General features: G+C 39.8%; 1 protein-coding gene across 1 annotated transcript in view; it reads left to right on the forward strand.

The window, feature by feature from the left end:
• LOC129694193 (long-chain fatty acid transport protein 6-like) overlaps positions 1-25,968 on the forward strand; it is a 76,042-nt gene extending 50,074 nt beyond the window's left edge. The window contains exons 7-11 of the mRNA XM_055630911.1: positions 16,688-16,866; positions 20,376-20,574; positions 22,686-22,783; positions 24,244-24,374; positions 25,564-25,968. Of these exons, the coding sequence (XP_055486886.1) occupies positions 16,688-16,866; positions 20,376-20,574; positions 22,686-22,783; positions 24,244-24,374; positions 25,564-25,740 (784 nt within the window). The 3' untranslated portion in view covers positions 25,741-25,968. The remainder of the gene's footprint in view (positions 1-16,687; positions 16,867-20,375; positions 20,575-22,685; positions 22,784-24,243; positions 24,375-25,563) is intronic.
• The last annotated feature ends 576 nt before the right edge of the window (positions 25,969-26,544 follow it).

The raw sequence follows: 26,544 nt of genomic DNA on the forward strand, positions 1-26,544 counted from the left end.
GATGAGTAGCAGTGTAAAATTTCACCAGGAACATACAAAGTACAGGATGTGTAGGAAAGACCTGCAGATGCTGGTTTAAATCGAAGGTAGATACAAAATTTCGGGGCATCGGCATCGGGGCAAGATGGCGGCGCGACCGGAGTTCGCAGCGACCTCTCCCAGTGAAAGTTCAGTGTATTCGTGGGTTTTTGGAGCGAGTGGTGTGTACGAAGAGTGTGTGTCGGAGGAGTGTGTGTATGTGCGTAAGTACGAGCGGCAGGTTCTTTTAAAAATCGGCAGCAAGGCTTCTTGTTGCGACCTTGCCCTACGGAGCGTCCTGGTGGAGCTGAGACTTCTGCGTCGCGTAGGCCCACGGAGGTGCGCAGGCCCACAGAGGCGCGCAGGCCCATGGAGAGCCGCTGCACCCGCACCCGCACCTGAAACAGCGTTGGTGGGGAAACATCGCAAGCGGTGTAGTAGAGGGCAGAAGCGGGGGAAACGCGCAGGAGCCTACGCTAGGCTAAACGCTAACCCTCACAAACCGGCAGTGCCTACAGTCATGCTGGCAAATGTCCGCTCCCTCGACAACAAGATGGACTACCTCAGAGCGTGGAGAGCCTCCCAACGAAGCGTGAAGAACTGCTGTGTCTACATCCTAACGGAGTTGGAGGGACTTATGCTATACAGAGCTGATAGAGTAGCTTCGCTAGCTGGTAAGGCAAGGGGAGGGGGGTTGGCTGTGTATGTGAACAGATCATGGTGCCGGGATGCTGTGGTGATTTCCACTTACTGCTCACCCCACGTGGAGCTAATGACTGTGAAATGCCGACCCTTCTACTTACCCAGGGAACTAACAGCAGTCTTCATAACGGCTGTCTATGTACCACCGAGCGCGGACGTGAAGGATGCTATGACAGAGCTCTACAACAACATCAGTGAACAGCAGAGGGAACATCCAGATGCTTTCTTCATGGCAGCTGGGGATTTCAACCAGGCAAGTCTTAAATCTGTTCTGCCTAAATTCTACCAGCATGTGAACTTTGCAACCAGGGGGAAGAACAAACTAGATCTGGTGTACACCAACATTAAAGATGCATATAAAGCAGCCCCCCTCCCCCATATCGGCAACTCTGACCACCTAGCGGTCATGCTCACACCTGCATACAGACCCAGGGTGAAACAGGACAGGCCAACGGTCAAAGAAGTCAGAACATGGCCACAGGGAGCTACGGCAGCACTACAGGACTGTTTTGAAACCACACAGTGGGCCATTTTCAGAGAGGCAGCAACAGATGACAGTGGCATCAACCTCCAAGAATATACAGAATCCGTCATTGCATACATCAATAAATGTATTGAGGATGTAACGGTGGTAAAAACCATCAGGAGGCGTGCCAATCAGAAACCTTGGCTAACTGGGGAAGTGTGTTCCCTACTGAGAATCCGGAATGCGGCATTCAAATCTGGGGACAACGCAGCATACAAACTGGCAAGGGGTAACCTATCCCGGGGGATCAGGGAAGCGAAGAGGCTGTATGGACAAAAACTCAATAGCCACTTCGCAAATGACAAAGACACACGTCGCTTGTGGCAGGGATTTCATACCATCACTGACTACAAGCCCCCCCCGCTGCGGATATGCCAAAACAACCCCTCCCTACCAGATGAACTGAACGAGTTCTACGCACGGTTTGAGGTTAAAAACAGCACCCAGACACGTGCACTACTGCCATCTCCCAGTGACCAGTCGCTCAGGCTGTCCGCAGCCGGAGTTAAAAAGGCCTTTGCCAGCGTCAATCCACGCAAAGCTGCAGGGCCGGACAACATTCCTGGATGCGTTTTAAGAGACTGTGCCGAGCAACTGAAAGATGTCTTCACAGACATTTTTAACATCTCACTCAGCCAGGCAGTAGTGCCCAACTGTCTTAAGAGTGCCACCATCGTCCCTGTCCCGAAGAAACCAAACCCAGCCTGCCATAATGACTTTCGACCAGTGGCCCTAACACCCATTGTAATGAAGTGTTTTGAGCGACTAGTTATGCAGCACATCAAAAATAGTCTACCTGCCGACCTAGACCCACTGCAGTTCGCCTACAGAGCCAACCGATCCACAGAGGACGCAGTCTCAACAACACTGAACCTCGTATTGTCACATCTCGATCGGAAAAATACCTATGCCAGGATCCTCCTCATAGACTTCAGCTCTGCTTTCAATACAATCATTCCGCAGCAGCTGGTGGAGAAGTTGGAGCTATTGGGGGTTGATGCTGGCACATGCAACTGGGTCCTGAACTTTCTGTCGCAACGGCAGCAGACAGTCAGGGTGGGCAGTAGGACATCAAAAACCATAGCCGTGAGCACTGGCTCACCCCAAGGCTGTGTCCTAAGCCCCCTGCTGTTTAGTCTGCTGACACACGACTGTACTGCCAGACTCAATAACAACTTCATCAACAAGTTCGCTGATGACACAACAGTGGTGGGTCTCATCAGTGACAATGATGAATCGGCATACAGGATGGAGGTGGAGCTGCTCACAGGTTGGTGCAAATCCCACAACCTCATTCTTAACGTGGGAAAAACTAAGGAGATGGTGGTTGACTTCAGGAGGGCGGGGAAACAACACCATACACCTCTGCACATCGACGGAGCTGATGTGGAAAGGGTCAGCAGCATGAAGTTCCTAGGACTACATCTGTCTGATGACCTGACGTCCACGGCCAACACCACAGCTCTGGTCAAGAGAGCCCAGCAGCGACTACACCCTCTCCGAAGACTACGTAAAGCAGGCCTCCCCACTACACACCTACGGACTTTTTATAGGGGGACTGTCGAGAGCACATTGACCTACGGCATCACTTCCTGGTTCGGGAGCTGCAAGGCGTACGAACGGCACCAACTAGACGGGATAGTGAAGACCGCCAGCAGGATTATTGGTGCTCCACTCCCCTTCCTGCTGGACATATACAGGAAGAGATGTATCAGCAGAGCCATCTTCATCATCAAAGACCCTTACCACCCATCGCATGACATTTTCTCCATCCTGCCATCTGGGAAGAGGTACAGGAGCATTAGCTGCAAAACCAGCAGGATGCTCCTCAGCTTCTTCCCACAGGCTATAAGACTGCTAAATGGACTTTGCCCCCTGCCAAGTATCGCGCACAAACCCCCAACCTGGACACACTGCAGCAGAGCCACTGTTGTGCCGCTGCCGGTCGGAACGCCTGTTGAATGTTTAGTAGAGTGTTAAATTTGTTCATGATACATGTATTTTTTATTTCTATTTATTTTTCATGCACACTGAATGGACACTGGTTGAGCAACGTTTTTTTGTTTCCTCTGGGTATGCGAATACTCAGGAAATGACAATAAAGATATACAATACAATACAAAATGCTGGAGTAAATCAGCGAGACAGGCAGCATCTCTGGAGAAAAGGAATGGGTGACGTTTTGGGACCCGAAAAGTCACCCATTCCTTCTCTCCAGAGATGCTGCCTGTCCTGTTGAGTTACTCCAGCATTTTGTGTCTATGTACAAATGAATTCCAAAGCACTGCACAATTTGTATTAATTTAGCAGAAAAATATATTCTCTGATGAGTGCCAAAAATTCCAATCATAACTATTTAACATTGTCTATTTCCTGTCACAGTAAATTGCCAAAATGAAATTTTGTTATGTACTTGGAAACTTTTTTAAGTAATAAATCCAACAGGGACAAAGTTCATTAGATATTTTGTGCTTAGTTTATCATGTTAACTGACTTAACATCTCTCCAATTTATTTAGTTCATGGAACTTTATTTAAGGGGTTAAACAATTACAGTGTATCTATTTGCTTTGTCAAGGCAATTTCATAATTTTTACTTAATGAAAAATTCAATGAAGCAACTTTAATATATTTATTTTCAATGGATAAATCTAGGTTGGTTCAGTCAACTTGTGAGAAGAAAATGTTGCACATTTTTTCATTTTCCAGCTCGGCGATAGTAGGACATTAGAAAGTGGTTATTATTTACAGCTGCCTCCTTCAAATTTTGCAATACATACTGCTTTTGGCTTGGTTGTTAAAGCAAATATTGTTTTCAGATTAAAAAATCACAATGATGTGGATCATTTTTTTTACTTAGGGTGGTCATGGTGGAGGCTAAAGTTCAGGGACTATTTTGACATTTAAATACCCCAGTCCTCTCTTCACCCAAAAGAATCATACAAGTCCCCTTCACCTGCCTGTTCACTTTGACATCACATCTCTGTTGCTTTCCCTCCTGCTTTCTTCACCACCCAAGAACATTTCTTCACCATATGTCATATTTTATGGTCAGTGAGAATATACCTTGGAACTGGTTGGTGAATCATAATTAAGGTTGGGTGCCTCCAGAGGAACTCCCTCTTGTCTGAGCCTAATATCAGGATGGCGTTTTTCACTGACCATAAAATATGCCAACTGATGAAGAAATGTGTTTGCTTGGTGAAGAAAGGAGGAAGGAAAGCAACCAAGATGTGATGTCAGGGTGAACAGGCAGGGAGAAGGGGATTTGCATCATTAAGGAAAGAGCATAATAATGAGCTGGGGAGATTGAGATGAAGTGATCATGACTTGGGGGGGGGGGGGGGGGGGGGGGGGGGGAGAAGGAACAAATGGGGTATAAGGAGCTTGAGTGGTTTGGAAAGATTAGAGAGTAAGGGTAGGAGAATCCTTGGGGAGCTGGCTGTAACATTGGCAATATGGGACGACACTAGTAGGAGAGTAACTACAGGCTTGAATAAAACCTGCAATTTTACAATAAACAATGGCTAAGTATTGTTTACATTAATGCACAAATGAAAGAATGGAGAGTGAGGATCTCCACTGGAAAATCTAAGTGTTTTTGATTAAGTTGTTAGATATTGAAGTGCAAACTAGAAAAATATTTAAGAGGGATTATGTAAAAAAAAATGGCCTACTCTAGGATCTGAGAATTGGAAGTGAGAAGAGAAATGCAGTTATAGGATTGAGTGCCGGCCTCTAAGATGTTGAGTCGATTCAGGGAGAAATGTTCATATCTAGCTAATTCAGAAGATATTCTCCAGGGAAACTTTTCTAAACATCACGAATGGTGTTCATAAAGCAATCTCTTGGTTTGGTCTAGATTGCACTCTCCTATTTGTATATAACTTGGGAATTTTCAAGTTCAGATCAGCTCTGAGCGAAGTTCCCAATTGAGTTGTCACCTTCATACAGATCCTGATTCCTAGTTATAACCCTAGTAGGTAGGAAGAGGGATTGCATATGATCACCTTTAATGAACTGCTTTGCATCACTAACAGAATTAAAATTTGCCCCCACTGAATCTGTCATCTAGAAACCTACTTATTTGCTTGCACATTATTAGCTTTCGTGCTTATAAAACATCTCAAACAACAGCACCTGATGCAAAACTACAAGCAAGCTGCAAATGATCTAACTTTTCTAAGATAAATGTAACAATAATTGTTGGTATCATGCAACTATTTAACACCTGGCTACAATACCACATAATCACACCCCCAGGAATACCGCCCCTATTCAATAGGTCATGAGAGTAGCCCAGTACAATTCCTGCTCCTACCCATCAGCTATCACCGCATTGCCACTTCAGCTGTCAAGAAAATGGTGGATGAAAACAACTCAAATTAAGACCCACTTTTAAAGTGGTTAGAGCCATGTAATAAAAATAAAAATAACTCTGATGCTGGCAATCTGTACTTACTCTATACTCATGACTGCGTAGCCGGTCATAGTGCGAACTCCATCATCAAGTTCGCTGGCGACACCACTGTTGTGGGACGTATCACTGATGGGGACGAGTCAGAGTATAGAAGTGAGATCAATCGACTGACCAAATGGTGCCAGCACAATAACCTGGCCCTCAACACCAGCAAAACCAAGGAATTGATTGTGGACTTTGGAAATGGTAGGATGGGGACCCGCAGTCCCGTTTATATCAACGGGTCGATGGTGGAAAGGGTCAAGAACTTCCAATTCCTCGGCATGCATATCTCTGAAGATCTCTCCTGGTCCGAGAACACTGATGCTATTATAAAGAAAGCACATCAGCGCCTCTACTTCCTGAGAAGATTACGGAGAGTCGGTTTGTCAAGGAGGACTCTCTCTAACTACAGGTGCACAGTAGAGAGCATGCTGACCGGTTGCATCATGGCTTGGTTCGGCAACTTGAGTGCTCAGGAGTGAAAGAAAACTACAAAAAGTAGTAAACACTGCCCAGTCCATCATCGGCTCTGACCTCCCTACCATCAAGGGGATCTATCGCAGTCGCTGCCTCAAAAAGGCTGGCAGTATCATCAAGGACCCACATCATCCTGGCTGCACACTCATCAGGATATTGAACTGAACTCAAACTAAACTCTGAACATCAATCGCCCATTATCTGTTTATTTGCACTTTATCTGTTATATATGTATTTATTTATTCATTTATTTATTAATATGTATTGATGTGTGTGTATATATTTATACAATGGTATATGGACACACTGATCTGTTCTGTATTTATGCCTATATTCTGTTGTGCTGAAGCAGAGCAAGAATTTCATTGTCCTATCTGGGACACATGACAATAAACTCTCTTGAATCTTGAATCAATCTTATATAAAGCAGAAAATATTGGAAACATTCAGCAGGTCAGGAAGTATACGTAGAAAGAGAAAAAGTTAAAGGTTATTTGATACATTGTTTATGAGGGGGTTAGAGTAACCCCACTATTAAAATTAGGAACTTCTATATTCGGACACCAAAATTAACTTTGGCAATGCATTTGTTAAAACAAGATATTGGTATCTCTATGTTTGATGCTGGAATGACTAAGCTTAACACAAAGCATTGTGGAAAAGAAAGCTGAATTTATTTTCACATAAAGAATGCCTGTGTTTGCTATAATCTTTTTTGTCTACTATTCCATTTCCCAGAGAAACAGAAAAAGACAGCCTTTTATCTTCCGCACAATAGGAGCCACAAATTAAAATACAATCATTATGCTCCAGTTTATTTGCAGCTTTAATGTTTTGTGATGTTGCATTAATGAATTCTGAAACCAATTCATGTGTTTAATTACTGCAATGCAATTTCTGAATGAAACTGTCCTTACTAAATTTTGGTCCCCTAATATGCTGAAGGACATTCTTGCTATTGAGGGAGTGCAGCGTACAAGGTTTACAAGGTTAATTCCCGGGGTGGCAGGACTGTCATATGCTGAGAGAATTGAGCAGCTGGGCTTGTACACTCTGGAGTTTAAAAGGATGAGAGGGGATCTCATTGAAACATATAAGTTTGTTAGGGGCTTGGACACGCTAGTGGCAGGAGACATGTTCCCAATGTTGGGGGAGTCCAGAACCAGGGGTCCTCAGTTTAAGAATAAGGAGTAAGCCATTTATTTATTTATTTATTTATTATTATTATTTGTTTTTATTTATTAGAAGCAAGTGTACAAAAATATAACCAGCAGCATATAACATAATACAGTTATTGTACAGCTTCAATTTTAACTTTTAGCTATAGTTAATAGAAAAGAAGAGAGGAAAAGCAAGAGAGAGAAAAAGTGGAATGTGCACTGATAGAACCCCTAGACTACCAAAGTGATGTAGCCAAAGAGTGAGTGAGTAAAAGAAAAAAGGAAGGAATAGAGAAAAAAAAAGACAAAAACACAACAAATGTTTTTTTTAATAATACCCCTGCCTCGCATCCCTCCCCACCCATCACCCAACCAGTCATTAGATTTAACTCCAAAATTGTGTTGCGCCATACTATTCTTGCAATAAATCAACGAATGGTATCCATGTCTTCGAAAAATGGTTCTTCTGCTTTTTTCTGTTTTTTTCTGCTGACAAGTCTAATATTTTCAAGATGTAGCATCTCAGACATGTTTGTAAGTCACATTTTAAGAGTAGGGACAGATGTATGTTTCCAAAATTTGAGTATTAGTTTTTTTCGCTGTTATCAGGCCATAATTAAGGAAACGTCTTTGAAATAATGATAGCTCAGAGCAGGCTTCTGACGTACCTAAAATAATCAATTCCGTGTCGGGGTCCAATTTTGTTTTTAGTGTTTTTGAGAGAATTTCAAAAATTCCTCTCCAAAACTTATGTAATTTTATGCAAGAGGCGAAGGAATGTGTTATAGTTGCTTCCTGAAAGAGACATTTGTCACAAATAGGAGATACATTTGGAAAGATCTTATTCAGTTTAGATTTTGAATAGTAGAGTCTATGCCATATATTAAATTGAATTAACGTATGTCTAACATTAATCGAACAATTGTGTATATATAGAAGGCTTTCTTCCCATCTGTCTATTAGAATTTTTAGGCCAAGTTCCTTTTCCCAGTCTCTTCTAATTGGTTCTGATGATGGGATTTCTATATTTAATATAGAATTCTATAGAATGGGATTTCTATAGAAGGTAGGCGGCGCGACTCTTGTCAGCAGCGGCCTCTGCAGCCCGTCTGCGTTTTTATTATTTTTTTTCTATGTTTTTATGTAGTTTTTGTTATTTTTTGTTGGGGTGTGTGTGGGGGTGGGGGGGGGGGGTGGGAGGGGGGGGGGGTAACTTTTAATCTCTCCCTGCACGGGAGACCCGACCTTTTTTTTGTCGGGTCTCCATTGTCGTTGGGGCTGCAACGAGGAGCGGCCTCCAACAGGAGAAAACCGGAGGCTCTGGTGCCGATGACTCACCTCACCGTCGCGGAGCTGGCCGAGTCCAGAGCGGTGGTGGAGCACTGCTGCTGCTGCGGCCCGACCTCCGGAGATTCGGAGGCTGCAACTGCGGGTCTGGCGGACGGCGGCACCGGGAGCCCGCGGGTCACTGGAGGGAGACCGCTTTTCAGGGCTCCCGCAACGCGACTTCTCCCGCCCGAGTTGCGGGGTCGAAGAACTCCTGGAGCGGGGCCTTACAGCACCGCCCCGCGCGGCTTAAAATGGCTGCGGGACTCTGCGAGCACACGCCGGGGGCTCCAACATGTGTAGTGCAGTGGAGAGATACGTTTTTTTGGCCTTCCATCACAGCGATGTGATGGATGTTTATGTAAATTATGTTGTGTTGTTGTGTCTTGGGTCTATTTGTTTGTAAGGTATGGCTGCAGAAACGTCATTTCGTTTGGACCTCAAGGGGTCCAAATGACAAATAAATTGAATCTTGAATCTTGATCTTGAATCTTGAATCTTAAAAGGGTGTTATACAAATATGATGTTAACTTGTTTGACTCGGAATTTCTATTCATACATTCGTCTAGTATATCTGGCAGCAAAGTTTGGTAGTCATGGGTATATGTTTTCAGATAGTCTCGAATTTGAAGATATCTGAAATATTGATTAACTTTCAGGTGATATTTCGACTGTAATTCTTGAAATGAGAGAAGAGTTCCCATCTCATAAAGATCTCCGAGGTTTTTGATTCCTAGTCTTTCCCAATATCTAAATGTTTTATCTATAATAGATGGCTTGAACAAAGGGTTATTGGCAATTGGTGAAAGAAGAGATAAATTTCTTAGTTTAAAAGTTGATTTCACTTTTCTCCAGATTCGTAGAGTGCTGTGAATAATCGGATTTTTATCATATAATGTGTTCTTCAAATTTATTGGAGAGAAGAATCGCTCCTATATTAAAAGGCGAACAATCCTCTCTCTCCATTATTAACCAATCTACCTGTTGGCCTGTATTGTCCAGCCAGTAGATTATATTTTTAATATTCGTTGCCCAGTAATAGTATAAGAAGTTGGGGAGAGCCAATCCACCAGTTTCTTTGGATTTACATAGATGCCGTTTATGAATTCTATGTGTTTTATAATCCCAAATAAAGTTTGTAATCAGAGAATCAAGATTTTTGAAAATCGGTATTGATTGGAATAAATACAGGATTTGTGGGAGGAAGATCATCTTTATAGCATATATTCTGCCTATTAGAGACATCGGAAGCGTTTTCCAGAATTGAATACGAGCGTTTAATTTAGTGACTATAGGAGAGAAGTTTGCATTGAATAGAGAGGTATATTTTCTGGTTACCTGAATACCTAGATATATTTGAATTTTTCTGTAGCAATTCTGAAAGGGAATTTTAGAAGGTGTGTCGGCTCTTGAGGTTTTATTGACATAATTTCACTTTTGTTCGAGTTTATTCTATATCCTGAAAGGAGCCAAATTCCTCTATAAGATTTAATATATTTGGAATACTAACTTGGGAATTGGTGATATATAATAATACATCATCTGCATATTATGATATTTTATTATTGGAGTATTTAGAATTATAGCCGTGAATGTTCGGATGTACTCTTATACTTTCCGCTAGAGGTTCAATCGCAAGGGAAAATAACGGGTGATAATGCACATCCCTGTCTATTGCCCCTGGATAACTGGAATTTAGGAGAGAGTATATGGTTAGTCAGTATTCTGGCAGTCGGCTTATCATATAACAGTTTTATCCATGAGATAAAATTTTCTCCCAACTGAAATTTTTGCAATACTGTAAAAAGATATTTCCATTCTACTTGGTCAAATGCTTTTTCTGCATCTAGTGAAATAATTGATAAGTCTTTTTTAGTTTTGTGTGAGTACATTATGTTACAAATTATTAAACAAATGTCTCTTGGTCTCAACCCCTTTTGATCCGAGTGTATTAATTTATTAACGTATTTTCTTAATCTTCTTGCCAAAGTTTTCGCTAATATTTTCTGATCTGCATTTAACAGGGCGATTGCTCTGTATGATCCCAGGTCTTCCAGATCTTTATATTTTTTGGGTATAAGTGTGATAGTTGATTCAGCTAGTGTTTGTGGTAATGTCTGTTCTTTAAATGCATATGAATAAGGGTTGTATAAACGCGGGGAAATGTCCTCATAAAATCTTTTATAAAATACGTTACTAAACCCGTCTGGTCCTGGTGTTTTGCCATTCTTCAATGAATTGATTGTCTCTTCTATTTCTTTAACTGAAATCTGTGCTCCTAATTCCTCTCGTTCTAGCGGATTAAGTGTTGGAAGATTACAGTTATCAAGAAAGTTTGTAATTTTTCTCCTTTCTGTTGATGTTTTGGATGTATATAAATTTTGATAAAATTGGGAAAATCTTTCATTAATGTCTTTTGGAAGTGTTAACAATTCACCTTTATCAGATTTGATTTTTAGGATAGTATGGTCCTTTTCAACTTTTCTCAACTGGCGTGCTAAACGTTTGTGGGGTTTGTCGCCAAATTCAAAATTTTCCTGTTTAATAATTTGAAATAATCTGACAACTCTTGCAGATAGAATTTGATTTAGCTTAAATTTTAATACTGCTATCTTATTATGTTTATCTATAGTCTGATCGATCCCATTTTCTAAGTCAAGTTGGCTGATCTGTTCTTCTAATTGCAGTTCTTCCATCCTATTCTTTTTTCAATTCAATTCATTTCAATTCAACTTTATTGTCATTGCACAAATACGAGTACAGGTACAACGGAATGCAGTTTAGCGTCTGGTCATAGTGCAAGATAGAAATAAAAATAAATATACAAAATAAAAATACAAATAAAAATAAGAATACTGGTTAACAATGTGTGGACTGTGGATAAATTAAACTGGTGCATAGGCAAATAAATGTATACAAATGGGAGAGTCTAAAGATAGCTAGCGACGGGACTCTGAGTTCAGCAGTGTAATGGTGTTATTGAAAGAGCTGTTCCTCAGCCTGCTTGTGCGAGACCTGAGGCTCCTGTACCGCCTCCCTGATGGGAGGAGGGCAAATAGTCCATGGTTAGGGCGAGAGGGGTCCTTGATGAATTTCCCAGCCCGTCTCAGACACCGTTTTCAGTGGAGGGCATCCATGGCAGGGAGCAGGGCACCGATGATGTGCTGATCGGTTTTCACCACCCGTTGCAGTGCCTTCCTGTCAGCTGTGGTGCAGCTGCTGTACCATACCGTGAAGCAGGTGGTCAGGATGCTTTTGATGGTACAGCGGTAGAAGTTGGACAGGATCTGGGGGGACAGGTGAGATTTCTTAAGCCTCCTCAGAAAGTAAAGGCGCTGCTGCTTGTTTTGATATGCTTGATATGAAATGATAGAACCTCTAATAAAATCCTTAAAAGATTCCCATAATAATGAGGGCGAAATACCTGGGGTATGTTTGGTCTCAAAAAAGAGTTCCATCTGTTATTTTAAATATTTACAACAATCTGGATTATTTAGTATTTGAGGATTAAACCTCCAGAACAATTTTTTATTAAACATTCCTTCTAGTTTTAAGGAGAAGGTTCGCGGGGAATGATCGGAAATAGTACTATTATGGTATTTGGAATTAATTGTGAAAGGTATTAATTTAGTCTCCACTAGAAAATAGTCAATACGTGTATAGGCTTTATGTACTAATGAGTAGAAGGAGTATTCTCTTCCAGATGGGTTTGCAATCCTCCATATGTCTGTTATATTTGTATTTCTTATATACGTATTTAAGAGTTCGCTGGATTTTGATTTTGTATTATATCTCTTTTATTGTGAAGATTTATCCAAGTATTGATCCAGAACACAATTGAAAACCCCCAATTATCAGGTTTTATACCAGGCAGGATACATTATTCCATATCTCAGGTCTGGAATGTCTCTAGGAATCAGACGAGTCTTCGTGAAAAGGGCTCATTTCTTGACCACCTCTGCTGGATAATCTCTGAAGAATCTTGCGTTTTCTTCTTCAAACATCAGGTTTCTTGCGATTGTCACTTTCTTCATGATGTCTTCAAGAACTGCTATGTTGTTTAATTTCAGGATAATCTGTCTTGGTGGAGCTCCAATCCCTGAGCGGGCTCTCTGGACTCGATGAGCTATATCAACTTTCTCTAGGCAGATTAAATACCTGTTGAAGTAAGTTGGCAGTGAAAATCCGAGGGTCTTTTCCACTTTCCTTCCCTTCTTTCACTCCAACAATTCTTAAGTTTTGACGTCTGGACCAGACTTCAAGATCTAGGCATTTGTCAGTCATTCTGACTAGTTGCCCAAAAACACGTTCTAGGTCTTCCTTCATTCTTTGCATTGTATCAGACATGTCCATAGTAGTAGCTTCCAGATCTTTAATAGCTTTGGTTTTTTTTTAAATGAGGAGAACGGGCTCCAACTTTTTACTGAGATCTTCTTTAACCTGTTTGACTTCTTCTTGCAAAACGGTATTTACCTCTTCAATGCGATCATGTAGAATATCAATTTTTCCACAAATTTCCTTATTCCCGACATCTATTCTTGTTTCTAACTTTCCCAGCTGAGTAGTCAGCTGATTAGTCATATTATCACCAAAGTGCTTTGCCATAGTTTGTCTTAAAGATTGTTCTTGTTCTTTTATATTTTCTTCCATAGTAGCAATAAGTCCTTCTCCTTCAGATTCCTCCTCAGATTATTCAGGGGTTGTGTTCTCTAACTCTTGAACGACCAGCAGTCTGGTTCTTTGTCTTGTCTGAGGTGGAGTCGGTAAAGTCCGTTTTTTCCATTTAAAAATACCAGTATCGCATCAGTGTGCGGCGATTTCTGATGACGTCACTTATGCGACGTCGGGTACCGATTTTTATATTGGTCCCGTTTTTCTTTTCAGGCGTTTTAGTGCATTTTAGTGCATTTCAGGTGTGGAGCTAAAAGGGTGCCTACTTCCTACTCCATGGCGCAACCGGAAGTTAAACATAAGCCATTTAGAACGGAGATGAGGAAACACTTTTTCTCATAGTGGTGAGTCTGTGGAATTCTCTGCCTCAGAGGGCGGTGGAGGCAAGTTCTCTGGATGCTTTCAAGAGAGAGCTTGATAGGGCTCTTAAAAATAGCGGAGTCGGGGGATATGGGGAGAAGGCAGGAACGGGGTACTGATTGGGGATGATCAGCCATGATCACATTGAATGGCTCAAAGGGCCAAATGGCCTACTCCTGCATCTATTGTCTATTATCTATTAAATCCCGGAACTATTGAATATTTATAGTTCTGCATGCAATAATAATGTGGCTGTAAACATTAGAATTAATTAACCTGTTTTACAGTTTACAACGTGGGCTAATTTTAGGGTATTGATATTAAGTTGGGCCATTGGAGAGATTGTGTTCCTCTCAGCTCCACAGCAATCCCAAAGCTACGGTCACCTCCAATCCTAACACAGTAGATTCTTGTGTACTATGTCAACAGATCCAATGACCAGCTTAACATTCATCTTTACAGGCAAATGGGTATTTCAATGTACGTCCACTGTAGGAAACTACTGCTTCATTGTTTATTTACTGATTGTTTATTGTTTATTTCATTTGTCCAAAATTATAGCAATGTATATCCTAATTTACAAGCAATTATGGGGAAGAGTACTCTATTTTTATTTTCTTGCCCTAGCTGACTGATATAGGGCTGTTAGTGGATGTTGCCTTACAAGCACTTCAATATTGTCCATAGGAAATCTGTAAAATCTGCTTCTTCTATAGAAATACATTTTACTTACCGGAACAACTTCATGCTGAATAGTCAGATCTTTTGAATGAATGATGAATGAATGATTGAATGAATGAATGAATGAATGGATGAGTGGGATTTAAGTGTCATAGCTGTATTTTCTTGCCATAGCATTGATTCTGACAACTACTGTTCTTCATTGAAATAATCTGAATTGAGATGTCTCTAATTATCTTGGAGTGACTGACCATCTATCTTATCAAGAAAAATCACTGTTACCATTCCTTGCCTTTCTATGGATAATGATCTTTTATCCAATTGGTTGTGAAAGATAATTCCAACATATGGATACCTTAACAAAAAAAAGTGTGTTGAAGTAACTGTAAGGGAATACTCGGTGTCTGATCATTTTCTGGTAAAGATTGCTAATTAGTTGCATCCATTGCTTGGAACCAACAGTATAAGGTGATATGGCTTTTCATGTTTCATAAGCAGGTTTCCTATAACAGCCCACATTGCAACAGTATAGTGGGCTGATATTGTAATGATGAGGAAATCCATTAGTGAAAACAGAAATTGATCTTGAATATTTCTGCCTTGTTATCTTTCTTGTGGTCATTTTTAATGGCATACGTATGTAGCTGGAAAGGTAATGTCTGACTGACTGAATAAGTATGATTCCCAATATCAATTCGTCCTCGGTAAGAAAATGGTAGTAAACAAGTAATCATTGTATTGGTAATCATAAAATAAGAAAAAGGTAATCTTGATTTGCCACTGATCTACTTAGCAAATGTTAGATATCAAAATTAAAAGAACATTGCTGAGCATGGGAACATTTATGGCTATATTAATATCAATACCACTATTTCTTCTTTCAAATATGTATGGTTCCTTTTTATCAAAATTTGCCAGTAGTGTACTGATGATTGATGTAAATATTTTGATGTGATATGGCTGTTGCTTTCAGTTGCACTTGCACTGGAATTCTGCAAGCAAGAAACGGCTTGTCTCATGTGATTAAATGTAAACAGTTTGATGCGATATGGCTGGTGCTTGGCTTAATATCAGATTTCCAGTGCAAGGTACAACTGGAAGCGATGTCCTCACCCATAGATGTATAATCAAACATAATGTTGCACTTGCTTAAGAAGGAACTGCAGATGCTGGAAAATCGAAGGTAGTCAAAAGTGCTGGAGAAACTCAGCGGGTGCGGCAGCATCTATGGAGCAAAGGAAATAGGCAATGTTTCGGGCTCAAACACTTCTTCAAACCTTCTTTTGTCTACCTATAATATAGTAGTTCACCATTTATCTGGATGCCAATTGGGAGAGCTAAACTAAATCAACAAACCCTCCACTATATAGTACCAGGAACTTGAATTACATTATAAAAGGAATCTTCACCACACAGACTTATTTTGAGGTAAAAGTTCAGTGCAGATAACAGATATCTTGACTTGAAACCATTGCTTATTTGGATTATGTCAACCACTTCAGAGTGATAGCTATCCATAGATCGGACAGGAAGAAATTCTTATGGCGATTGCAATGCATTGAGAAGTGGTGTGCACTCACAATTGCAGAGCTGTTTGAATTCCTTCGCTCCATAGATGCTGCCGCACCCGCTGAGTTTCTCCAGCACTTTTGACTACCTTCGATTTTCCAGCATCTGCATAAAGTCGAGGGGCTTCAGAACATGTGCTGACTCTTTAGTGAAGACCAACTGTGTGTTTAATTACATCAAATGTACAATGAAATCATTGTTACATATTCACATAACTTATTTAAAAATAACAGTGGACAATAAAATGATTATAAATAAAGACTATCACTGATATTTTAACAAGGTAAAGGAGAGTTGGTTTTGCTGTTCATGTTTGCATAGTATTTTCTCATCAGATGTATATGTCTTGTTATATTGGTATTCCTATATTCAAGATTGTAATTCTATGTCCAGTTGTTCCTAGGTTAATGAAGTTCTGAATCTGATATTAGTTGATCTCTTGTTTCTCATTCAGTAATTAGAGCTTTCGTAACATTGCCCCAAACACTTGCAGGTTTGAAGCTATATCTATCTATGTTATTACAGGGTATTTTAATAAAGAAGGCATTATTGTGGTCATATTGAAAGCACAAAATGCACAGGTTCACTAACTATTATTTTGTTGACAACAGTTTAAAGCAGCTAGTGTTTTGTAAGGTTGTGCAGTCAGCTGGCGTTAGCATCATATCCGTGCTTAAGGATAATTTAAATGTTTACTAAAAATGCATTATTTTAAAAGATTTTTATGATGCTGTAGAACTAAATATTTATTCTGGAATTGCTACTCTTATCCTGCGTCTGGTGTAATAATATTAAAAATAAATTCTTCCAATCATTTTGTTCAGACATTTCTAGCTTATAAACTGGTGAAATATGATGTTCAGAATGAAAAGCCCATAAGGAATGATCAAGGAAGATGTGAAATCGTTAACAAAGGTACATTTACATTTAAAATCTAAAGCATGGCAATTTATCCTTCAATACTCCTAATATTAGGGAGTATTCCTTCAATACTCATAATATTGCACCGATGTGTAACTTAAAAAAAAAAAGGAAGTATGTAAAATCACTTTCATATCCGGGAGCCTATGACATGTTTGTTACTGCCAGTGAGTATCTGTGCTTCTCTCTGTTGGTTCCTGAAGAATTCTCACTTTCTATTTACCACTAGTTTTAACTGCTTTTCATGCTTCCATTTTTTATGTAATATTTTTCATGACAGCTTCGATGACCTTTCTAGATAATTTTCTTTAAATTACTGAGCATTATGAAATATTTGCTTAAATATCAGCCTTTTCTGCTCCATTGACCTTTCCTACATCCTATTTTCCAATTCCACTGCAGGCAACTCTTTCTTCATATCTTTGTAATTGCTCTCAATTAAGTGGAGGACACTAGATTTGGACAAAAAAAAAATGTTTTGCCTCTCAAATTTATCTGGACTTCTACCAAGTTATGACCACTGATCTCCGAAGGATCCTTAAATACCAGATTTGATATTAATTGTACCACATTTCACATGACCAAATCTACAATAGCTTGCCCACATATTTACTGTATTGCTCTAAGAAACTATACTGACGCACTAAACAAAATTCTCTTGCACAGTGATTAATTCAATTAATTTGTGGATAATAACTTCCCTTGATAATTGCATTTCCCTTCCAATAGGCCTATGACATGTCTCCTTTCATGCTTCGCCCATCTGTTAGACTTCAGGGTTGCAGGGCAGACCTCTATCTTTGTCTTCATTTCTCTGCTATTCCTTAATTCCACCCGGACAAGTCCCACATTATGAACCACTTCATTTATATCATTGCTCTCTGATACTTTTGTGATACAACTTTACTCCACCTCCTTTCCCTTTTTGCCTATTCTTTTAGAACATTAAAAACTTGAAATATTGAGTTCCTAGTCCTGGTCACCCTAAAACCATATCTCTGTAATAACTATCTTATTTATTTATTTCCATCTGTGCTGTCAACTCCTATAAAAACGGGTCCTTTTCACAATGGCAGGCAGTGACTAGTGGGGTACCGCAAGGCTCAGTACTGGGACCCCAGCTATTTACAATATATATTAATGATCTGGATGAGGGAATTGAAGGCAATATCTCCAAGTTTGCGGATTACACTAAGCTGGGGGGCAGTGTTAGGTGTGAGGAGGATGCTAGGAGACTGCAAGGTGACTTGGATAGGCTGGGTGAGTGGGCAAATGTTTGGCAGATGCAGTATAATGTGGATAAATGTGAGGTTATCCATTTTGGTGGCAAAAACGGGAAAGCAGACTATTATCTAAAGGGTGGCCGATTGGGAAAGGGGGAGATGCAGCGAGACCTGGGTGTCATGGTACACCAGTCATTGAAGGTAGGCATGCAGGTGCAGCAGGCAGTAAATAAAGCGAATGGTATGTTGGCTTTCATAGCAAGAGGATTTGAGTATAGGAGCAGGGAGGTTCTACTGCAGTTGTACAGGGTCTTGGTGAGACCACACCTGGAGTATTGCGTGCAGTTTTGGTCTCCAAATCGGAGGAAGGACATTATTGCCATAGAGGGAGTGCAGAGAAGGTTCACCAGACTGATTCCTGGGATATCAGGACTGTGTTATGAAGAAAGACTGGATAGACTTGGTTTATACTCTCTAGAATTTAGGAGATTGAGAGGGGATCTTATAGAAACTTACAAAATTCTTAAGGGGTTGGACAGGCTAGATGCAGGAAGATTGTTCCCGATGTTGGGGAAGTCCAGGACAAGGGGTCACAGCTTAAGGATAAGGGGGAAATCCTTTAAAACCGAGATGAGGAGAACTTTTTTCACACAGAGAGTGGTGAATCTCTGGAACTCTGCCACAGAGGGTAGTTGAGGCCAGTTCATTGGCTATATTTAAGAGGGAGTTAGATGTGGCCCTTGTGGCCAAGGGGATCAGAGGGTATGGAGAGAAGGCAGGTACGGGATACTGAGTTGGATGATCAGCCATGATCATATTAAATGGCGGTGCAGGCTTGAAGGGCTGAATGGCCTACTCCTGCACCTAATTTCTATGTTTCTATAATAGACACAAAATGCTGGAGTAACAGCGGGACAGGCGGCATCTCTGGATAGAAGGAATGGGTGACGTTTCAGGTCGAGACCTTCTTCAGACTGAGAATAATTCTCGTCGGAGAGAGGAAGAGAACTTCTTCAAAGTTGGCATACCTTGAGGAGATTTCGCAGTGAAGCAGACAAAATATACTCTCAGTCTGAAGAAGGGTGTCGGCCCAAAAAGTCACACATTCCTTCTCTCCAGAGATGCTGCCTGTCCCGCTGAGTTACTCCAACATTTTGTGTCTATCTTCGGTGTAAACCAGCATCTGCAGTTCCTTCCTACATATATCAACTCCTATACCTTGTTAGAAAAGCTGCCTTTTCTCCTCAACATTTGAGCTTTTACGGTTGTTGTTTACTCTAATTCCAATATCCGCTTCATACTTTTATGTTTACTTTCTTCCCTCATGTCACGTTTTGCATTTCATTTGCCCCCTCACTACCCTGTACCACTGTTTTCTGGATGCTTTTGATTTATTAAACTTCTCATCCCTTGAACCATTTCCTCCTTTAATTAATGATATTCCTTGCATATATTCTTGGCCATGCAATCTGCCTGAACACTGGCCCATCTGTATCTCTAAACTAAACAAATGAAACCCATCTCAATGGAACAGCACTCTTCCACCAGGTCTGTCACCGGTGTTCCATGAAACAATTCCTCCTGCACCGATCTTTGAGACAAACGTTTACTACGCTGATCTCAATTACTCTCTGCCAATTTGCATGTGGCTCAGATAATAATCTGAGGTTATTGTCTCTAGTTCTGCTTTTCACCAGTGCTCATATGTTGTAGCTATGTCACATTGTCTGTCTAGCCATATGTGTTCCATTTAATTAATTAGTTGGGATTAATTATTTTAAACCTGCACTCCTTAGCTTCAGTAATGTGCCATGATTTAAATCTCTTGGCCGATCAGAAGAGACTGGAAATAAATACCCACCAATCACCTACACATGCTGACATCACACACAGCACTGGTGCCCTGTAGACTTTGGTTCTTCACTCACTGCCTTTGTCGTGTTGCTGTTGGAACTTGCTGATATCAAGGGACCTGGGTGTCCTTGTACAACCTCACTGGAAGCAAACTTGATGGTGCTGCAAGTTGGGGCTGACTTTTCCATTCCCATTCTGAAATCTTGTTTTTTTTTTAAAATCTGCTATCATATTACAACATGCAGCACAACAGCCAAAACAATCAAATAATATTTTAGTGGACATAAATAGATAAATACAAGTATTGAACTGCCAGATGTAGTTGAGGTAGTGCCCAAGTACGGTGTATTGTATTCCAATTAAATTGCATTTTTATTGTGTTCCTCTCGCAAAGTGTTTAAATCAATCCGTTCTCCCCCATGGTAGGTGAGACTGGACTCCTCATATCTTCCGTGACTAAGTTGAATCCATTCAGTGGTTATGCTGGAAACAAGAAGTTTTCAGAACAGAAGCTCTTCAGAGATGTATTTACAAAGGGTGACGTGTACTTGAATTCTGGAGACCTGTTGTCTGAGAGCGAAGATGGCTATATTTACTTTCATGATCGGATTGGGGACACCTTTAGGTAAAGGATTATAAACTGTGGAACATCTTAAATCATTTATTCAGCCAAGGATGAATAATATTATTCAGTTAAGTTAACACCTAGAGGCTAAGAAAGCAACTTTTTATTACTACTCTACTAACATTGGAAAAATCATACTGTTGAATTGGGATAAAATTGTGTTTATTTTACTTCATGTTAAATTGATTTTCACACTGGCTAACTGCACTGTCAAATCACTTGATATCTTACACATTGTGAAATTCAATATGCATGAAAGAACTTCAGTCATTCACTGGTCCAGAATGGTGCTATAGATGTCATATCAAAAGCCCACAACAGAAATTGCATACCTCCAGAATGAAAATTGAGGTCTATCTGCTTTCATTGCATATTCCTTGAATGTAAATACTTGGCCAATAAACCTATTCATTCATTCATAGGGAGAAAAAAACATCACAGCTTTTTTTCAAAACAGTATCTTATTTCAACAAAGAATTAATGTAAACTGAAGAATGACATACCACTCATTCAGAGAAATATCCCTGCAAAAATGGGAGTTTGCTTATTTTGGTATGCTAATGATATGCTGTCTATCGAGCTAACCCCCACTCTATTCTGACAAAAATCAGGACATTTAGCAAAATTTGTAAAAAGAAAAGCAATGCTACATTATATCCTTTCTCCTACATTCACAATCTCTTACTTTACGTTCTTAACTACTTGCTGCTGTGTGTTTGCTTTCAGTAATGGTATACAAGGAAACTCGATCTCTTTGTACATTCTAATATTCCTATCTATTATCATTGAAATAAAATTCCTTTCTGCGATTCCTACCACAGTTGGTACCTTTGTATTTACCCATCTTATACTATGTCCACTGCAGCCTTGCCTATGCACATAAAATGTCTAAATCGAAAAAGTATTTTGCATTCTCCTCACAATTAACATTCCCACTCAGTTTTGTGTCATTAGCAAATTTAGGAACATTATTTTCTTTTCCTTATCTAAGTCATCATTGAATCAAGCAATCACCCATCCTTTCTTATCAGTCCCAGGGGATTTAGCAGCATACAGTGCCATTGATTTCTCCATCATTATTTTTTTTAATTAATACCAATTTCATTTAATTCCTCATATTCAGTAGCTCTTTGATTCCCTTATATCTCTGGGAAGTTATTTATATTCTCCATTTTGGCATCATGGTCGACACCTACATCATAAGCCAAAGGGCATGTTCCTGTGTTGTACTGTTGCATATTCTTCCATGAAGATAGAACCAAAGTATTAGTTTAATTGTTCTGTTTCGTGTTTGTTCTATCATAGTATATTATTTCTGGCTTTATGGGATCTATAATTTTTGCTGAATTCTGAACTGATCGTAATTCTGATACCAGTACTTTTCTGACAAATCTACATGGATCCACTTGGAATCTATGTTTTTGTAAGCCATGGTTGCAATTTATAATGGTTTTCTGTTTCCTCAGTACTAATGCCAATGACTAATGTTACAAAACCCTTGTCTCCAACACCAATCGCTTAAACCACAAACCGCATATTCACCTCCACGATCCTACTAATGTGTTGATAATTTAAAATTATTATCTCCTGTGCTTCTGCTTTTAAATTGGGATTCTAGCTGCTCAAACGCCTTCAACCAAACCTTTGCATCGATCCAACCTTTATCGTTGGTATGTGCATGGATTATGGCTTCCCCTTCCCCCAACCCCAATCCAAGTTCCTCCTCAGCAGGGGACAGATGTGCTTCCCAACCTATGATGTTGTTGCTGTGCAACTGATGCTCAAAAAAATCAGCCCGGTTTGTTTCTTGATGGTAACTGATTAATAACCATATAACAATTACAGCACGGAAACAGGCCATCTCGGCCCTACAAGTCCGTGCCGAACAACTTTTTTTCCCCCTTAGTCCCACCTGCCTGCACTCATAATCTGGAAATGATCCCTGAAGATACGTGATGTGGGCATAGCAGCTTTTATATACTCCATGCATTAAACATTGGAACATGGATCCAGTTTCACATTTAAAAAACAAGTTTGCTAAATGTAAATGCATGAACCATAAAACATTGGACCTAAAATAGCTCTACTTCCTGAATGTCATTCTTTTTCAGATGGAAAGGAGAAAATGTTGCAACCACAGAAGTGGCTGAAGTAATTGAAATGCTGGACTTGGTGGAAGAAGCCAATGTGTATGGCATAGTTATTACAGGTGAAGAATGACTGCATAAAAATAGATTTGATTTAATTATTTTGCTAATTGTCGCAGTCAGGTCTTACGAATCATCTACTGGTGTATGTCCCAACAACTTCAGGCAGCAGAGAAGTACAGCTAGCAGATCTACTACTGTCAATAGTGACACTTTAATCCCGACCTCGGGTGCTGGCTGTGTGCGCGGTTTTCACATTCTCTCCTTCACCACATGCATTTCCTCTGGGTGCTTCAATTTCCGCCCACATTCCAAAGATGTATGCATTGATAAATTAACTATCTACTGTAAATTCTCCCAAGTGTGTACATCTAGTTGATAATTGATTAGAATGTGGGAAGATTAAGAAGTGGGATTGGTGTAAATAGATGATTAATGGTTGGTGCGGGCTTAGTGAACCAAAACACTACTTCTGTGCCCTACCTCTGACTCAAAGTATACAATGGATGAAAAAATAATGGGTACCAGTGAAGGGTGGAAGGCATCACAGAGTTGAAGTGTTTTTATTTGCTTTTGTAAACACAGTGAAACAACTCTTTGAAAAAAAGAGTTGTTTCAAAGAAAACCTGTCCTTGTTATTTACCATAACTTTAACAAAAGATTCACAGAAACCAAAGAAAAATAGTGAATGGTTTTGAGAAGTGGCTTGCAGAAATCTGCAGAGGAATCTATTTCTTAGTATTGTTTGTCCTCTATCCTTTAGCACTTTTACTTACATTAATTATAATTTAATAATAAAGTATGTTGCTCATCCTTAATCCTCTTGTTACATCTCCCTGTCACTATTTTTGTTTCAGCTCCAAATCCAATCTTTCTTAACCCTGTTATATAGGAATCTTAGCGTGTTTAATCATATCATTTTGTTTTCTTCTCTTTGCCTTTGTCAACTCTGTTTTCACTTTTACCCCCTTATTTGTGGTTATTGTTATTTTTAAACTAATTCTTTTGCAATTTCAAATGCTCAAAGTGTCAATCATACAATTGAGGGGGAAACGTTACTGGCTTAAGAATTATCTTTGGAAATTCATCATAGAGGGCAAAAACTGTATTCCTAAAGAATAAACGACAGTTGCCGTTTTTGGAAAGGAGTTTATAATCACATTGGAGACTTGGTATAGGCTTCTTAAGTCATGGTGTGATAGGAGTTAGGGGGAACCAAGGGAGGTAGCATAGGTCATTGCATGATAGGAAATTAATATTTTATACAGGAAATCATTCTCATCATAAATGGTGAAATGGAAAAACTTTTAAGGCATGAAAGCTTTTTGCTAGATTACAACTTATGGAATTTGGGGAAGAAATAATGAAAAGTGATGCATTTAAATTTATACCAAATGAGAGATTTGAAGAAATCAGAATGTATATTTAAATTAGGTATGGGACAAATGATTAATTTGATTTTTTTCTTATTTTTAACTTGGTTGGCCAAATTTTAATTAACCATTTCATTTCCTTCTCACAGGATATGAAGGCAGGATAGGAATGGCAGCAATTATCCTGAAACCAGATCAAAAGTTTGACGGGAATAAAGTATATAACCATGTGGTGAAATATCTGCCAATCTATGCTTACCCACGCTTCCTAAGGATCCAGGTCAATGCTTACAGATACTTTAATCAGTTTAGCACGTTAAGGAAGTTTGATTTCACACTCAAAGGGTCACTCATTCAACCAAATATGAATAGGATATATTTGGTCATCGCTGAATATCATAGAAGGGTTTTCATCCAAATTCCAAAATGCTGTTGCTTTAAAGTGACATATAAAAAACAATTAAGATATTGTAACAATTAAGAAGGCCCCGACCACGGATGAACACGGAGGGGAGGCTGGCTGGACTATGGTGCCATGCTCACCTTGGTGCCATTTATGTTATGTTGTGTCGTGGACTTTCTGTGTTTGTGCTTTTTTTTAATTCAATTTCAATTTTATTTTTAATATGTTTTATTATTTATTTATTATTATTTTTTTTTTTTTTTTTTTTTTTTTTTTTTTTTTTATGATACTGCCTGTAAGGGAAATTCATTTTGTTGTCTCAAATTGAGACAATGACAATAAATTTGAATACAATACAATACAATACAATACAATACAATACAATACAATAATGGACTATTCGAATCAGTATTAGATACAAATAGATTTTGTGCTCCAATCTTCTATAATTATGTCAGTTCCCAACAAAGACTGATGGCTGCAATGCAGATTTTAACCCAAACTCACAGACACCCTGAACTAAAGGGAGAGGTTGGGCAGGCTAGGACTTTATTCCTTGTAGTGTAGGAGGCACAGGAGTGATCTTATAGAGCTGCATAAAATCATAAGGGCAACAGATCGGGTAAATGCAAAGAGCATTTTACCCAGTGTAAGGGAATCAAGAACTATTGGAGGGTTCAAGGTAAGAGGGGAACGATTTAATAAGAACCTGCTGGGCAACGTTTTCACAGAGGGTGGTGGGTATATGCAGCGAACTGCCAGAGCAGGTGATTGAGGCAGGTACTATAACAACATTTAAAAGACATTTGGACAGATACATGGATAGGGAGCATTTAGAAGGATCTGTATCAAACGTGAACAGATGTGACTAGCGTAGATGGGGCATGGGTAAATTAGGTTGAAGGACCTGTTTCCATGCAGTATGACCCAATGACCCTGAGCCATTGAAACCTTTTTGATAACTGTAGATAAAGGTAGAATGGGCACTGCGATTAAAGTAGATGATTTTTTGGTGGGAAAAAAATTCAAATTGTAACCTGGTTCTATTTGTTTTACTACAATTTAGAAAACCATGGAGATGACTGGAACGTTCAAGAGGACAAAAATCAATTTGGTATTAGAAGCATTTAATCATAAAATAATAAATGACCCCTTGTATTTCCTGGATACTTCTGAGAAATCTTACATTTCTATGACGGAAGAAATATACAACGATATTTTGTCATTCAAAATAAAATTATGAGCCATATTCAAATTTAGTGAATTTTGATATTATGATCACAGAAATCCAAAGTGTTCATATGATCAGCATTAATTTTAATAGCAATTGTACTTTATCAACATTTTATCAGAAGGTGTAATTTTGCAGGATTTTTTAAACTTGTACATATGTTTAACTTGTGGTTCAGTAACAAACTGTATTCTTGATATTAAATACATTTTAAAAATAGTTAATAAACTGTTTTAATAAAAATCGGAATTTGTTTTTTTTTAGTTGGATAAATTAGTTATTAATGCTCCCAGGTGTTTTATTGTGATGCCCTGCAGTACTGATATGACTCACTAGACTAAGTGGGACCGGTTGGGTCCCATGTTCACACGGGAGGGCTGGTCCCCCCAATGCAATATTTCACCTCTCCACCAATTCCTATATTTGTGGCCAGTGGGGGGGGGGGGGGGGGGGGGGGGGGGGGGGGGCAGCCAGTCACTCGGCATAGGGGCTGGCAGCTCCGTCACTCAGGCCGGGTGGGCTTGCAGCTAAGTCACTCAGGCCTGGTGGGCTGGCAGCTCAGTCACTCAGGCCTGTTGGACCGGCAGCTCAGTCACTCAGGCCTGGTGGGCCAGCAGCTCAGTCACTCAGGCCTGTTGGGCCGGCAGCTCAGTCACTCAGGCCTGGTGGGCCGGCAGCTCAGTCACTCAGGGCTGGTGGACCAGCAGCTCAGTCACTCAGGGCTGGTGAGCTGACAACTCTAAATTCTGCCCAAAACAGGTGAGAGACTCTGTGATTGAGACGGGGGAGAGGGTGGAGAATCAATTGTAGACATTT

The sequence above is a fragment of the Leucoraja erinacea genome, chromosome 3 (assembly GCF_028641065.1).
Source record: "Leucoraja erinacea ecotype New England chromosome 3, Leri_hhj_1, whole genome shotgun sequence".
Taxonomy (NCBI): domain Eukaryota; kingdom Metazoa; phylum Chordata; class Chondrichthyes; order Rajiformes; family Rajidae; genus Leucoraja; species Leucoraja erinaceus.